General features: G+C 38.6%; 2 protein-coding genes across 3 annotated transcripts in view; one reads left to right on the forward strand and one right to left on the reverse strand.

Moving 5' to 3' along the window:
- Positions 1-5,159, reverse strand: part of ccdc50a (coiled-coil domain containing 50a) — a 29,117-nt gene extending 23,958 nt beyond the window's left edge. For both annotated transcript variants that reach the window (XM_028588339.1, XM_028588338.1), the window contains exon 1: positions 4,823-5,159. In XM_028588339.1, the coding sequence (XP_028444140.1) occupies positions 4,823-4,877 (55 nt within the window). In that variant the 5' untranslated portion in view covers positions 4,878-5,159. The remainder of the gene's footprint in view (positions 1-4,822) is intronic.
- Positions 5,160-12,502: 7,343 nt separating this feature from the next.
- LOC114561651 (platelet glycoprotein V-like) lies at positions 12,503-14,377 on the forward strand. Its single transcript, XM_028587720.1, has one exon. It carries the CDS (start codon positions 12,503-12,505, stop codon positions 14,375-14,377), a length of 1,875 nt encoding a protein of 624 aa, XP_028443521.1.
- Positions 14,378-16,578: the final 2,201 nt, after the last annotated feature.

Consider the following 16,578-nt stretch of genomic DNA (forward strand, 5'->3'; position numbering starts at 1 on the left):
TTTTATTCTCCAGTTTGACAGTCAGTTATAACGGAAAAAGAACAGAAATAAACTACTTTAATGTAGATTTTCTTTAGGGCTTTATTACGTGGTATTGGATCGGTGCATAAACTCCAGTACTTCCCGATACCGATACTAGCGTTTTAGGCAGTATCGAACATTTCTACTACCAACCAGTAAGAATTCTGTGTCTCACAGACCTGTTAGTTTTTCTTTAAGAAGCCCTCCTGTTCTCCGCTCATTACCTGCATTCACTGCACCTGTTTGAACTCGTTACCTGTATAAAAGACACCTGTCCACACACTCAAACAGACTCCAACCTCTCCACAATGGCCAAGATCAGAGAGCTGTGTAAGGACATCAGGGATAAAATTGTAGACCTGCATAAGGCTGAGATGGGCTACAGGACAATAGGCAAGCAGCTTAGTGAGAAGGCAACAACTGTTGGTGCAATTATTAGAAAATGGAAGATGTTCAAGTTGACGGTCAATCTCCCTCGGTCTGGGGCTCCATGCAAGATCTCACCTCGTGGGGAATCAATGATCATGAGGAAGGTGAGGGATCAGCCCAGAACTAGACGGCAGGACCTGGTCGATGACCTGAAGAGAGCTGGGACCACAGTCTCAAAGAAAACCATTAATAACACACTACGCCGTCATGGATTAAAATCTTCCAGCGCATGCAAGGTCCCCCTGCTCAAGCCAGCGCATGTCCAGGCCCGTCTGAAGTTTGCTAATGACCATCTGGATGATCCAGAGGAGGAATGGGAGAAGGTCATGTGGTCTGATGAGACAAAAATAGAGCTTTTTGGTCTAAACTCCACTCGCCGTGTTTTGAGAAAGAAGGATGAGTACAACCCCAAGAACACCATCCCAACCGTGAAGTATGGAGGTGGAAACATCATTCTTTGGGGATGCTTTTCTGCAAAGAGGACAGGACGACTGCACCATATTGAGGGGAGGATGGATGGGACCATGTATCACGAGATTTTTGGCCAACAACCTCCCCTCAGTAAGAACATTGAAGATGGGCCGTGGCTTCGTATGAAGCATCTCAAGGTCCTGGAGTGGCCTAGACAGTCTCCAGACCTGAACCCAATAGAAAATCTTTGGAGGGAGCTGAAAGTCCATATTGCCCAGTGACAGCCCCAAAACCTGAAGGATCTGGAGAAGGTCTGTATGGAGGAGTGGGCCAAAATTCCTGCTGCAGTGTGTGCAAACCTGGTCAAGAACTACAGGAAACATGATCTCTGTAATTGCAAACAAAGGTTTCTGTACCAAATATTAAGCTCTGCTTTTCTGATGTATCAAATACTTATGTCATGCAATAAAATGCAAATTAATTACTTAAAAATCTTACAATGTGATTTTCTGGATTTTTGTTTTAGATTCCGTCACTCACAGTTGAAGAGTACCTATGATTAAAAATTACAGACTTCTACATGCTTTGTAAGTGGGAAAACCTGCAAAATTGGCAGTGTATCAAATACTTGTTCTCCCCACTGTATTTACCAGTGAGTCATTTACTAAAGTTTTTGACAGCAGATTATAATTTTATTTGGCCGGTTTTCTCAGCTGTAAACTCTGCCAACTGGACATGTATGGCTAAAATCATGATCTTATCTGTATACAGAGAGTGACATACTTTACTGCTTGTTTTCATCTTACATCTTCACAACAAATTTTAACTAGAGCAGACTTTCCATTTATGGTTTCAATAATCCAGATACTGCCAAAACCCTGAACATTCATTGCGGAAACAATTGTGCAAACGGTTGCATGAGGGGAGTTTTCCCTCATACAGACCTGATACCAACACACCACATCAATCTAAATGGTACTGAAATGAGGCCACTTTTCTTTCTTTGAATATTTGGGATCCACCAGTCTTCAAATGCTGACAGATTCCTGTGTAGGAAACAGTAAAAGCTAAGGGGAACTGTAAGACCTTTCTCACAGCCTCAGCCAACTAGGGATGTGGACCATAGGACTCATGTACTTTAAAGCGTTCGCTTCTACGGTTCAGTCAACATGGATTTAACCACCCTGTTTAGCATATATCTTAAAATGCTGCAGTAAGAAACTCTTATTCAGCCGCAAAACGTGTGTAAACATCATTGCATCAAATATAGAAGAACAAAATTAAGCCATGATTTCATCTTGCAAGCAGCCATGCAACACTGCTGTTGCCAGCAGTTGTCTTCAGTGAAGACCAAACTAAAGATTAAAACGTAGTCAGGATATTTCTTTTACCTACTCTTGTTATACGATGAAACTTATTCATATCGTACATCATCATTTATATATACAATTTTCTTTGACACTAATTAGGGCTGGGCCATATGGAGAAAATCAAATATCATGATATTTTTGACCAAATACCTCGATCGATACTGCAACGATATTGTAATGTTGACTATTGGTGCTTCCACAAAATATTTACACAATGAAATTTTTGATAAATAATCATCAGTAATGTGGATATAATGACTAAGTGGGTAAAGGCAAAAAATATAACAGTTACAACAGTCTGATAAGTTCAGAAAATGACATCACTTTACTGTAATGCAGCCTTTAAAACCAGGAAAAAACACCACTTATGCCATATTACGATATCCAAAATCTAAGACGATATCTAGTCACATATCACGATATCGATATAATATTGATTTATTGCCCAGCTCTAACACTAATCTCATATTTACAGCTCTCTTCCTCTCAGCTTTCATTACAGAGCATAGCCACACTCAGTAACCACACACTGCCATGCTCACAGGCCATCATCTGCTCTCACAAAGATGACCTCATCCACATAAAAAATTAACAACCAGCAACAATCTATGACTATGTGTTAGTGTGCATTATTGACAAGCACAAAAACACCTGGGATTCAAATAAAACATGTTGAGTGGTCCAGATTTCCTGATTTGAAACAATGCGAGGTGACCGGGAGGATTGTTGGATTCAAACAGATGCTGCGAAGAGAAGGGCGAGACCTCCACAAAGCCCCCCACTGCCTCCGATCAGTACAGGATTTGATTAATACAGACCAGGCCTTTTTCAACCATATGCTTAATCTTCTAAGCCAAGAAACCTGAGATTTATTCTGGCCTGTATAGCGCAAAACACTAGTCCTTTTAACTACAGTAACAATTTGGGTTTGTGTGACAGTTCCTTAAAAATCTTTTGAAAGTCAACATTTTGGAAAAATGCCGTATTGAACTGGGTCTTGTTTTCATGACACCAAGCAACAAGTGACAGATGGACTACATCTGCTACGGTTTTAAGTTCTCACACCATCATTTGATCGTGTTGCGCTGGAAAGAGAAAATCAGCCTGACACCACGATGCACAAAGACTCAAGTCTCAGTGCTTCATGTGCAGAGCGAAATGGCCAGTTATAAGCCCAGATCATCTGAGAGTTACAGTATAGCAGTACAAGTAGACAGCTCACTTTTTTTTTTTTTTTATTATTTTCCTAACACACAAGGGGTGAAACTGAAACTTTTCCAGCAGCTTTCCCTCTGCAGACTAGCCAAGCAGTGGGAATGCACGATCCTTCTCTCTCTCTGACCAGAATAACAAGCATCCTGCTGAGCAGCTGCTTCACACTAACAGGACGGGTCCTTCCCTCCAGCACAGCATCCCATCCAAAATCTGCTTCAGTGTAAAAGCCACACTCTCCATCTGCTTTTCACCTTCACATCAGTTAACCGCAGAAGAATAAGAAGTTTTGAGTGTGTATAAAAGTTATGAGGGATGGGGTTGCCGTTGTTTTTGTCTTGCTGGTGACCAAGTCTTTCAAGATAATGTTTCTAAGCTGACTTTACAGCCAAAAGCAAAGTGTAACCGGATATGGCGGATATGAAAATCAAAAAAAGAGAGGCCACTGTCCATGCTGCTTTCATCATCACAACAGACAATGCATCTTGTACTCCACATACCTTACAACAGGAAAACACCTATATGGGATTAGGCTACAAATCACCTGGTTCCTACGCTGTATTTCCACAAACGGGTTTTCCAACTGGTCAAACTGCCAGATTGTTTGAATCAGAATCAGCTTTAATTAAATGTGAACAATAGTATTTTGACTCCAGCTTTTTGTTGTATCTCAAAGTACATACACAGAACTAGCCATACGGCTAAAACAAGGACAACAAAGCTCAACAAAGTAAACAGACATACGACTACTATGTACAGATATAAGTACATACCTACAGATACACATGTAAACAAAGAGCTTTATGAGGATTGTAAACTGTAATACAGGGCAATGCAAAAGTGCAAATGGTGCTGGAATAAGTTAAGAATTATTATTATTATTATTATTATTATTATTATAATAATAACAGGTTGCTTATATATCCAAGGTCGGTGGATATGACAGATATTTACATGTTAAAATTGTGTTTAACACTATTAAGGTTACAAATCTACTTGAAAAAGGTATCCATTACATTTTATGTCCCTTTGTCCACAAACCATTTCACCTAACTCCAAACCAATTAACGTTATCTGAAATGTGAAGATACATTATGCCAACCTCCATGCTAAAATAGTGTTTCGCCTTAGCTCTGACTGGAAACACACAATCTGGCACGACGCCTGTAACCGAAGTCTAATCAGTGCTGTTCTACCTGACTCCAGCATTAAGACTACTGACTTAGCATCAACTAGCAAGCTGTGCTAACAACCATCACAACCATAATACCAAAAAGAAACACCTGTGTTATAATACAACTCATTAGCATCGCTAGTGTCACCATGCGAAACAGCTAGCTTACTTCACATTTAGCCAGCAAATATGTTATGGACGTTACCCTCTTTCACTCCAGGTAGTTTATTCTTGTCGATGCTAACGTTACATTCAGCCATGTTGTCACCGATAATAAGTCAAAAGAAACCGTTGACGTTGAATAACACTCCCGCGTTTCACCGAAGGTTAACTGCAGGCTGATCGATCGCTTTTACTCATAAACCCGATTGATGGTTCAGGTGCTGGACGGCCCTTTTGATTAATTTCGGAGGCCACCCTCTCTCGATTCGTCGCTGCTGTAATTGCCTAGCAGCTACTCTGCTGAAGAGCTACCGTGCCAGGTTGTCTACGAGCGTCCGTCTGTCCCTCCCTGAACCTTCATTCAACCAACTAACCAACCCACCAAGTCACGGCGACTTAACACACGACTTCCGCTAGAGATTTCAAAATAAAAGACGTGGAATTTTAAAGCCCTTGGAAATTTAGCTTTAGTTTTAAATGTTTCTGTATAACAATAACAATGCATGGTCAAATAAGCGACAATTAAAGTAAAACAATATTAGGTATTACTTATTAATATTGTTACACTAAAACTCAGCTAATCTGCTTCATTCAGGACACTGTCAGTGACTGACGTCAGTTAAAATGCTGCCAATACAGTAGCCTACACTGCATAATTTTTTTCAAAATAAGCCCTGTAACTTCCAACCAGTGAGAAGATCACAGAGAAAAATAGACATACATTACATTTTCATGTTAAAATGTAGGATTTGACACCCCTACATTTCAAATTGTTTAAAATAATTGACAAAAGTTCTATAGCCTATAGCATCAGAGCAAGTTATATTTGCTCAAGTAAGCAGTGAGATATTAGTAAAAAAAAATCTCACAAGTGAACCTTGACTTTTTGATTGAATGTTATTAGATTACGTTTATCTGGTTTGATGACACAAAAATGCACAGTGCTGCAATTTGTTAAAAACAATAGTGGCTAAAATACAAAAAATGTCAAGACTTATTGCGTATTGAGTAGCCTAATGGCATCCAAAATAACCAAACTGTAAAATAATAATTCCCAAGTCATAGGCAAGAATCTGCGAGAACATTTACACTACCTAAATCCAAGGATACTCATAACATCTTAGAAAGGCAGCCATGCTTGCAACTTTCGATAACATTTTTAAGACCGAATTATCACACTTCCGGTATAGTTCCAGCTACAGCAGGTTGTCTTGACGCAGCTCTCTCCTCAAGGGAATTAGACATCTGCAGCTACAGGAAGTCTTCATCACCTCCCTGGGCTAAATCTATCGTCCAAATGAATAAAAAATACCTCGAGCAACTGCACGCGGCGTACGTTTAAAAACAATAGTTAGAATGACTACAAGCGTGTTTGTTTGACTGAAGAGGAGACAAGCTGTCTATGTGCTCTTCTTGTTCTCTCTCTCTCTCTCTCTCTCTCTACACACACACACACACACACACACACACACACACACACACACACACACACACACACACACACACACGGCAGTTGGTATTATGATTGCGTTAATGTAATTGCTCCCTCTAGTGTTCAGCATTTCAACTTGCAGGTGTATACCACACCTGCATAACACCTGTTTCCAATTCATTTTCATTACTGGACATAAATTATAATCAACTGGTATTAGTGGTCCATTTTCTGGCCTGTCAGTAACATCATTAGACGTCCAGGGACTGTGTCCATACTTAATGCTAAATTAGTCTTGTGGTTTATTTTTCAGTGACATATTATGAGTCCAACGTGGCCCTGGTCTCTTTCATTAGTGATGCAGTGGACTTGCTGGAAGCAGAAACAGGATTGATTACTACATGACTTCGGCCCACATATTTCTCACACATTAAACGGTGCTAGAAGATGGCTTAGGTCTATGTTGCTTGGCTGTGTTCTGATGCTTGCATGGCTTCTTATAATTAATGTGGATACTGTTTGATGTGTAGCTATGCTAATGTTTTGCTGCTTCCTGTAGCTCTGCATGGCTAATTGAGAAGACTTATCTGTTGTTTTAGTGGTCTGTATGGTGTCTTGTTGACTGCTATCTGTATAGTTTAACCTGTACTAATGTCTTGCTGCTTCCTGCTGCTCTGGTCTAAAATCATCTGGCCACAGGACTACAGTTGAAAATTAGCCGACTGGCTAATACTGGCACATTTACAGAAATGTTGATTAATGTGTGTTGTCCTTTATAAATAAAGAATAAGAATAATAAGTAATAGAAATGTGGTTCCATTGTTTGCAAAAGCTTTGAACAATGCTTTATCATTTAGAGAAAGAATAAGGCCTTGGTGCATGCAGCTGACATTTACTTGATTTGAACAATAGGCTGCCCTGCTTTTATTTATTTCCCTTGCTAATTATGTCTAGTTTGTCTGTATTTGTGACATAACTTTTTCAGTTGCCTAATCAATCCATTTAATTTTACTTTATATGACTTAAACTACTGGTTTGATCCCTAAGACTCTTTCATGTTGTTCCACATTGCTGGATTTAGTCTTCATCGGGTCCTTGAGCTGCTCTGTATTCAAAAGCTGCGTGACTAAATTGATAGATTTATGAAAGGATCTTGGATGCGAGACACCGCACGTCACCAGGCTCCTAAATCAAGTCTGAAGGGGTACATGGCAGCTTTTATGAGACCCTCACAAGCCAGGTGGCAGCTAGCTCATTTCCCTAACACTGCACAAGCAGTGCCTGCTTCTCTGGCAGAGGTTTGAGATGTGTTTTCCTTAGATTAGCTCATCTCTGGCTATGATGCACTTCGAGACTGAATCAATTTATTTGACCCCTCGTTCCCAACAACAACACACTTTCACATATCTATTTAAAGAAGCAATTAATGTAAAAGAAAAAGACTTGCATGTGCCAAGAACCTCTGATTCTGGTCTCACATAACCAACAGGATGATTGATACCTTCCTCTCTTGGTTTGATTTGCCCTTGTCAGAGTGATGTAGGGTTACCGGCCTCACCTACGTCAGATCAGATTACCATATTTTACTCAGACTCTCCATGTTCCATGTAAAAGGTGGCTTATTGACGAAACCCACGATGACTAGCTATTGATTTAGTACGCAAGGGGCTGACTGGCCCCTCCTCCTGGTCCCTGAGAGGATAAATATATTGACAGGATGGACCCAAGGCAGTCTTGCTTAAAGGAGTGCTCGTAGTGCAGCGATAGTTTGGGACCTTACAATGAGTACTATGGATAGGGTTACAGTTGTGAACTACTGCTTAGGACTGCTGGGTTTGTTACTACTTCAAGGAGTGCTAAATGTGGAGGGACAGAGCATATTTAACCCTGGTAAGTGTGCAAAAATATCATTGTTTTACGTCTATATATAGTGAAAATGCTGCTAGGGGATGCTGTTATGCTGCATCTGTTAAATTTGTGCCATTTTTGGTGTAATGGTTCAGTTTTGCCAAAATGCAACAGCTTAGGAGATGATGCCTAACTATGAAATGGGATGGATGTGACATTTTCTGTTTCATGTTTTGTGATATTCAGGGAGCACTTTTATTTGCTTTGTATGTGCAGGAAACAATGCTTTTAATCCAAAAGAAGACACAAATCATCAGAGCAAGATCCTAGCACTGTTACTACACAATAGCTTAGTTCCTGTTGAAAAGGATGATCCTCTAGGTGAGAGATAAAAAAATAAATAATTGTGAAACTAATATGAATAACACAAGTGCATTATTTGCTTTGATGATGACTGGATTTGTTATCTGCAGGTCTGGAGCTGGCCAATAAATTAGCTCAATTAGAGGAGGTAAGAATATTTACAGATTGACCTTGAAGCAACTTTGGAAAAAATGTGAATTGGAACATGGTTTACCACAGTGTTAATATCTTGTGTTTGTGTATACATGGAGTGTTTGCATCTTATTTTCGGAAGAAAAAAAAAAAACAATTCCAAGTACACATGAGGCTCTGAATGAAAATTCATCAAACTATACTTCCTTACAAAAGTCACTGAATAGATGGTGTATTGATACTGTGATGTTGTGGTGCGTTTAATTACTCTGATCTCTGCTTGTAGCTGCAGGCGCTGAAGGAGGACCTGGAGCTGGAGAGGGAGATCACAGCCAATTTGGCAGAAGGCAAATCCATAACAAGGAAGCGGGGTGAACGTGAGTTAAATTCGGTACTTCTGGATTAAAATGTATCATACATCCTCATTAATATTTATAGTTAATTCTAACCATTGCGGTATTAATATTCCACATGTAAGATGTCTTTGTCTCCTTTCATCTGCAGCTTGCTTCTGGAAGTACTGCGTCTGACACGGATGCAAGAGCAGGAGGACCACTAGCTGCAAAGCCCAACATAGCCTTAAGACTCAAAACACCAGTAATATCACACTGTATTTATCCCAGCAATATAGAGTTGTACCATATTTAAAGTCATTAATAAACATTAACTCCGCACTGAGGTGCTCTCATGAGAGATCTAAGGACTGCGGCTGTACATCTTTAATCTGTAAATAATCAGCTACTCCCTAGAAATACTTGAGGGTCAGATATGACTAAATGTACTTGACTGCAAAGATATATTATTTTCGCAGGGATTTTATTTGCCTACTGCTTGTGTTTATGTTGCTCTCTTGTGGCAGTATTGGGCATAACCTTTTTTGTACCGCTGCCAACAAACATCACATCTACCACTGCTTTTAGAAATGTACTGCTGTTAATTTTACAAAATAAATAAAATTATATGTAAATCTGTATTTTTTTCTTTTAATCCTCAGAGAAAATGACTGAATATAACCTGGTCACTCAATTGACTGTGTTTAGAGGTTTGGAAACGGAGACAATTATTTGCATCACTTTCCCATCAAAAGAAAACATATAACTGAACAACATAAATACTCTTAACCGTCATACCTACTTTTATTATTTATTTACTTCAGATGTCAACTAAACAGTGGAAATAAACGCCTATGTAAAGGAATGTGGCACATGTTGCACATCTGCGGTGAGCGTGTGAATTACTGAATTATTAGTCAAGTTCATTTGTCTGGGTCTTTTGGAAGAGGGTGACAAAGCTGAGTCACAGGCTTAGTCTAAATAATGGGATCACACAGAGAATGATGACCAGAAGAGGTTTCAGGGAAACCAGACTAAATGTGACGCTCAGCTACATTCACAGCAGCATCAAAGAAAGTGTTGACTTTTGATTGCACACACAAATAGCCACATGCACACGAGTAAACATGGGAAATATGGTACGACAAAATATCTACAGTAAAGGGATGATAACACATTCTTCTGTGTAAGAAGGCAAAAATAATTTGATCAGTGAGCACTTCTGAAGTAAATGTCCAAATAGTCCTTTTTTAATTTCAAATAGTGAAGGGAAAGAAACAAAGAACCAATCCATGGTACAATAGATTACTCTGTGGCAGTTCATTACATATAGGCATACACAAATAATCTTATTTTCTGTTTTGCATTTTGTATTTTGCAGTCGTTCAGTATAATTCATTCATTATGTTTGGCACTGTATCTGCTCCTGCGTGTCATGTGGTAAGATAATAGCCAGTAAGATGTAATTGGAAAAATAAAAATAAACTGACCAAAACTTTCCATATCACATAATTATCGCTGGGTTCTATTTTTAACTATTTCTTTCATATACAGGACTATATTCATGTTTTCTATCCCAGTTCAGCATCTTACAGCAACACAAACTCACTCATTGTCTCCATCATCACTACCTGCTCTCGGAGGACTTTAAAGCCACTGAAAAAAACAAGAAAAACATAACTTGATCAAACTAATCCGCAATTAATTTCAAATTATTCTGATTGAAAAATCTTTCCCAAGTTAACATTTCAATTTATTTTTTGTACATTGCTGACATGATTATTTTGCCCCTAAATTCAAGGGGTGTAATACTCAACACACATCATGCATCTGCTGGTATCAGAGTAACTCACCAGTACATCATCACTGCCTGGAACTCAGTTTAACTGTGACTGCCAGTGAGAGGCCCATGAATCACAAACACTAGCAGAACACTTTCTTTCTCTCTCTACACATACGCAACATTTTGAGAGGTGACACACTGAAGAAGAACCTGTATGTGTCAAATCTATACAAATCTAAAACAAAAGTGACAGTGTTCATACAACTGCCCTGTCACACTACAGGCATAAGACACAAAACAACCTAACTGACTCAATACAGAAATTGGTGTTATCTGTTTCAGTTCAGTCCATAAAATGGAGCGCAGGCAGAGTGGAGTCAGACCATGGAGATAAGTCTACAGGAAATGAGACAGCATCCTCTGTGTCACTCACACAAGAGTGAATAATAGTATGTACAAAAGGCTTAACCATATCTGACACCTAAGACAACCAAAGAAGGAAAAAACTCCCCCAAAAACATAGCACATAAGGAAAGAAAACATGTGAAAGGCAACTCAGCATTCCCCTTTCTGGGGCAGCAGTAGTAAACTGCCAATTACAAATACTGTAAGTTAGTTAAAGCACAAAACATAAAAAGAGAATAATTGTAACGCTACAATACGTTTATAATGGGTCCAATATTAAGGGGAGACACTACAGGAGAATAGGGAAACTATTTTAACTAACACATATCACCATGAAACTGTTTTATGTTTAAATATGCAAATGAGGTGAATTTAGGAGAAATATACAGGCGCAAATAGACAAAATGTAGTAAAATAACACCTAAAAGTGTATTTTGGATGTTTTTTCCCACTAGCCTGAAATAAGACATACAGTTTATGTAAGCAAAATAGCCCAAAACCCTTAAAATTGAAAAATGTTTTTGCCTGTAGTGTCGCTTATTTTAGAATTTCCAATACTAATATGTCCAGTAAAACATGGGTCAAGTGAAATAAGCCTATCTAAATAAGTCATCGCCTATATTCAATATCGTCACATTATTCCACGTCCACGGTTGGTGAGATAGGGGGCTAAGGTCAATGGCTGTGCAGCATGAAGGATGTGTAGTGTAGTTTTTGGGCGGGCATTTTGGTAGAGCAGAGGGCAGGGTAACTTGATAGACAGGGTGCCCAGCTCTTTAAGACAGCCCTGAAAGAGCAGCACAGATCACAGCGACATGATCATAACACCAAACGAACAATGATGGATTCTCACTTCAGAGGTTGGTAGAATATTTAACTTGTTTTGGTTTTTATCCCAAGTCAGGATAGGATCAGGTCTTTTACTCTTATTAAAGAGAAGCGAACATATCCTAAATGTTTTTTCTTTATTGTTTTATAATTATTCTTTGAGAACTATGTCAAGACTTGAATTCCAGGGTGCCCGGATAGCTCAGTTGGTAGAGCGGGCACCCATATACAGAGATTTACTCCTCGATGCAGCAGTCCCTGGTTTGACTCCGACCTGCAGCCCTTTGCTGCATGTCATTCCCCTTCTCTCTCCCCTTTCATGTCTTCAGCTGTCCTGTCAAAATGAAGACCTAAAAATGCCTGAAAAAAAAGAATTGAATTTGATTTGAAAACAGATCAAATCTGAGTTGAAGAAAATCTTTGGCCTTTTTAATTAACAGTGAAAGACCTTTACTACAGTATATACTGCTACTTGAGGGGGGTTTAAAGAGACTTCATTTTAGATTTAATCTAATTTGTCAAATGTGTCTTTATTTCAACTTTGCAGGCACCTTGAGGACGATACTTTTCCTCTTCACACTGCCACACCTCAGTTGCAATATGCTCTGCCCCAGAAGTTGCCAGTGTTATTTTAAAGGTCCTGTCAAGTGTGTTGGAGACACCATCACAGATATACCAAAGCAGCTGCCTGTCCACACATACCTGCTGCAGCTTAATGACACAAACATGAACGTCATAAATGAGCAGAGCTTGGCAAACATGGACCTCCTGTTGCGTTTCAGTCTGACTCACAGCCATTTGCACACTATCCATCCCAGCGCCTTCCATGTTGCTCCACAGCTTAAGTCTGTCAAGCTGTCGTCCAATGATCTCTCTACCCTCCCTGCTCGGGTTTTCAGTCCACTGATCACTCTGGAGCAGCTGCATTTAGACGGGAACCAGTTGGAGACCATTGCTCCGGATATGTTTGAAGGACTTGTCAGGTTGCTGGATCTGGACCTGAGCTGGAACAAACTTAGTAGTCCTTCTTCAAATGTTTTTGATGGACTGACCCAACTTCAATTTCTGAACCTTGGCAGGAACTCCATAAAGAAACTTCCACCAACTATATTTCACAACTTGACTAGTCTTCGCAAGCTTATGATCTATAACAATGAGCTAGAAGTGCTAGAAGCTGGGATTTTTGATGAACTTGTCAACCTTGTGGAGCTAAAAATCCATCATAACCAGATCACCAGCCTTCCACCTCAGGTGTTCTGGTCACTGAGGAACTTAACAATACTGACCCTTTCCTCTAACCGGCTTCAAGCTATCCCGGCAAAGAGCTTCTACAACATGCCAAAGCTGAGCAAGCTTACCATTTACAACAACCCGTTATTATCTCTACCAGACCAGCTGATGGGTCACATGCCTGACATGACAGACTTTTATCTGTATGCCACTAACCTCACCACTGTTCCTGGGAATTTGTTTGCAAACATGTCTGGGCTCCGGAGCCTTAACCTTCATTTTAATGACAAGCTGAGGGAGTTGCCCTCAGACCTCTTCTGCTGCATTCCCAAGCTTAAGAAGCTCTCATTGAAATCCAACGACCTCCATTATCTACATCCTCAACTGTTTTCCGGACTAACCACACTGGGCATGCTGCTTCTTAATGACAATAAGCTGCAGAGCCTACCAGAAAACATCTTTCAGGGCATCGGAGGGGTTTTGTCAGTTGATTTGAACAATAACCACCTTAAGACAGCTTTGAAGGCTCTTACTCTGAGTGGCAACCCCTGGGACTGTACTTGTAGTATCAGAGGTATTGCAAAATGGATAAGACATAATGAACATGTGGTTCTTGACAGACAGGATGTGATGTGTCAGAGTCCAGTGCACCAACAGCTCCGTACCATTGATTCCCTGCGTGATGAGGAGTTAAACTTTTGCGATGCTGGGATAGTCCAACCAAGATATCTTTCTATACACGAGCCAACAAAACCATTCCACACTATTACAATCAGCAGACAAACATCAGTTGTAGCTTCAGAAACCACACCGCATACAACAACATCAACCCCCACTCATGGAGCTACCCAACAAGTCACAACACCAACAACCACTCCAACTATAAAACCATCTACCTTACATACCACCATCCTACCAACAACTCTCCAAACTCCCACCACCACCACCACCCGGCCTAACGAGAAGTTCCATCTCATCAATGAGATTGCCTTGTCTGATTACATGTCCCGTCCTTTCTATGACACATTGGTGGTTGAACAGGGGCCCGAGTTTGTTCACCACAAACTTCACAACGGCTGGGTGTACGTGTGGTTTCTGCCCTCAGATGAGGCTTTGACTGGGCTCCTCATGTTTACTCACATCCTTCTGGTGGCCACAGGCTTGTTCCTCATTCTTGGTGCCATGTTTTGCATGTGTCGCCTCATGGATAAGCTGAAGGCGGAGCGTGCACATCCTCCAGTGTAACAAAACATGTTATCAGGCCTGGTGCACAACAGACCAAGATAAAAGTCCTTTTCCAAGGGTTGTACTTTATAAAAGATCCCTATTAGGTGTAGATTTTCTAGACGTGGTTGTATCTTCAAGTGTTTCTATAAGGCAGTCAGACTTGGAATATGGAATTTAAAATATTGTGACAAAATTTAAGATGAAGGTATTTTAAGATAGCAAAGAATCTCTGTACGATAATATAGTTTTTAATATTATATAATACAGTACAGTATATATAATACAGCATGCAAGCTTCAAAAACAGCTTTGCTGATGTAAGCTTATATTGTTTTCTTTGTTCATAATTTTATATAATTTATGTAAAGCTTTAAGGATTGGTTACTTATTCAATTAGCCAATCAAAAGAAAATGAATCAGGAACTATTTTGAGAATTGATCAATTAGTTTCTCAATCAGCTTGTCAAATGTAAAGATTTGCTGCTTTTCTTTGTCTTATATGATAGTAAATCAAATAGCTGTGTGTTTTGGACTGTTGGTCAGACAAACCAGGCAATTGGAAGACGTCACTTTGGGCTTTTGGAGGTTATCGTGAGCATTTTTCAGGTCTTTTTCATAGACCAAACATTTAATCTTTAAAATAAACATATGAAATAAAACTTTCTTTCAGTCATCCTTTCTTTGCTATCTCCTTAAGATTGCATGCAAAATGTGATATGTACTAATGTCTAACAGTATTTGTATGTTTTACACATTTATTTTTCTGTTTTCCTATGTACAGTGAAATGTTAATCTTCATTGAGCAAAGGTCAAGACAATGTAGTCAAAAGTGATCACAAGTCATTTGTTTTCCATCATATGTATTATATATATATACTGTATTTGATATTATATAATACAGTACAGAATTTATAATACAGTATGCAATTTTCAAAAACAGCTATGCTGATGTAAGTTTATATATATATATATATATATATATATATATATATATATATATATATATATATATATATATATATATATATATATATATATATATATATATATATATATATATATATATATATATATATATATATATATATATATATATATATATATATAACTAAATCAGTCAAATTAAAAATTATGCAACCTGTTCCAACATTGCAGTGTGTTCTGGTCCACTCCTGTGATCACATACCTGAATATATGCACCAATAAATCAGTGTCAAAGAATATTTGAAACGTGTTGTTTCCAGTGTTGTAATGTAACAAAGTACAAGTAACAAAGTACAAATGCTTTGTTGTAAGTAAGTATAGTATAGTATAGTATACTTTGTTACTGTACTTAAGTAGTAGTTTCACCTATTTGTACTTTACTTCATTATGGCAAATGTTACTCTACATGATGTTTAAGAAGGTGAGGAAACCCTGGAGTTATGCTTTACTAAGGAAGCCACAATAAAGTTCAGAATCAAATTTTTTTTACTTAATTCTTAAGTACATTTAATATCAGAAAATTACTTTTGATACTTAAGTACAGGAAATAGAGAAAGAAAAGAAGAAAAACTTTTACTCAAGTAATATTCTAAAAGGTGAATTTAACTTCTACCAAAGTTTTTTTCTGGTAAGATACTTGTACTTTTACTCAAGTATTGCTTTCAAGTACTTACAAGACTGGTTGTTTTATAAACTTGTGCCAGGCACTAGATAGCCGCATATATAAACATCAAAAACAACAACAGTTTCTTTTCCTTAGATGAAAACAAGGGAGGAATGTGCTTTTCCAAAATGAATCATGTCTTGGACACCAGGAAGTACAACATCAGTCAGAAGGTTGTGGAGCAGAGTAGCTGTTGAGATGACTAAACAGTGCCCCTGTAATTTCACAAGCCTCCATTATAAAAACTGAACCACAACAATGTGCAATGTGCAGTTATGACTCCCTTTTTTGGAGTGGTCCCTGATCACTTAAAATAACTTACAATATAGCCTAGAAAAGGATTGAAAAAAACATAGTTGCTCTATTATTGTATCGTTAAGTTTTCATACAAATGTTTTTAATTATAATAATAATATTATTCTTTTGAGGTGAAATGTTCAACTGCTGGTCGAAAAAGCTTTCAAAGCTTTTAAACCTGCACAAAATGACAATGGATGCCACAAATTCCACGAGAAGTGATTGGACTTTAAAACAAACCACAAACAAAAGAGGACAAATTGATGAACGGCACC

Source organism: Perca flavescens, chromosome 9 (assembly GCF_004354835.1).
Source record: "Perca flavescens isolate YP-PL-M2 chromosome 9, PFLA_1.0, whole genome shotgun sequence".
In the NCBI taxonomy this organism is placed as follows: domain Eukaryota; kingdom Metazoa; phylum Chordata; class Actinopteri; order Perciformes; family Percidae; genus Perca; species Perca flavescens.

Bases quoted from the DNA above. Each gene is read 5' to 3' on its own strand.
- LOC114561651 (XM_028587720.1), top strand. From the start codon at position 12,503: ATGCTCTGCCCCAGAAGTTGCCAGTGTTATTTTAAAGGTCCTGTCAAG.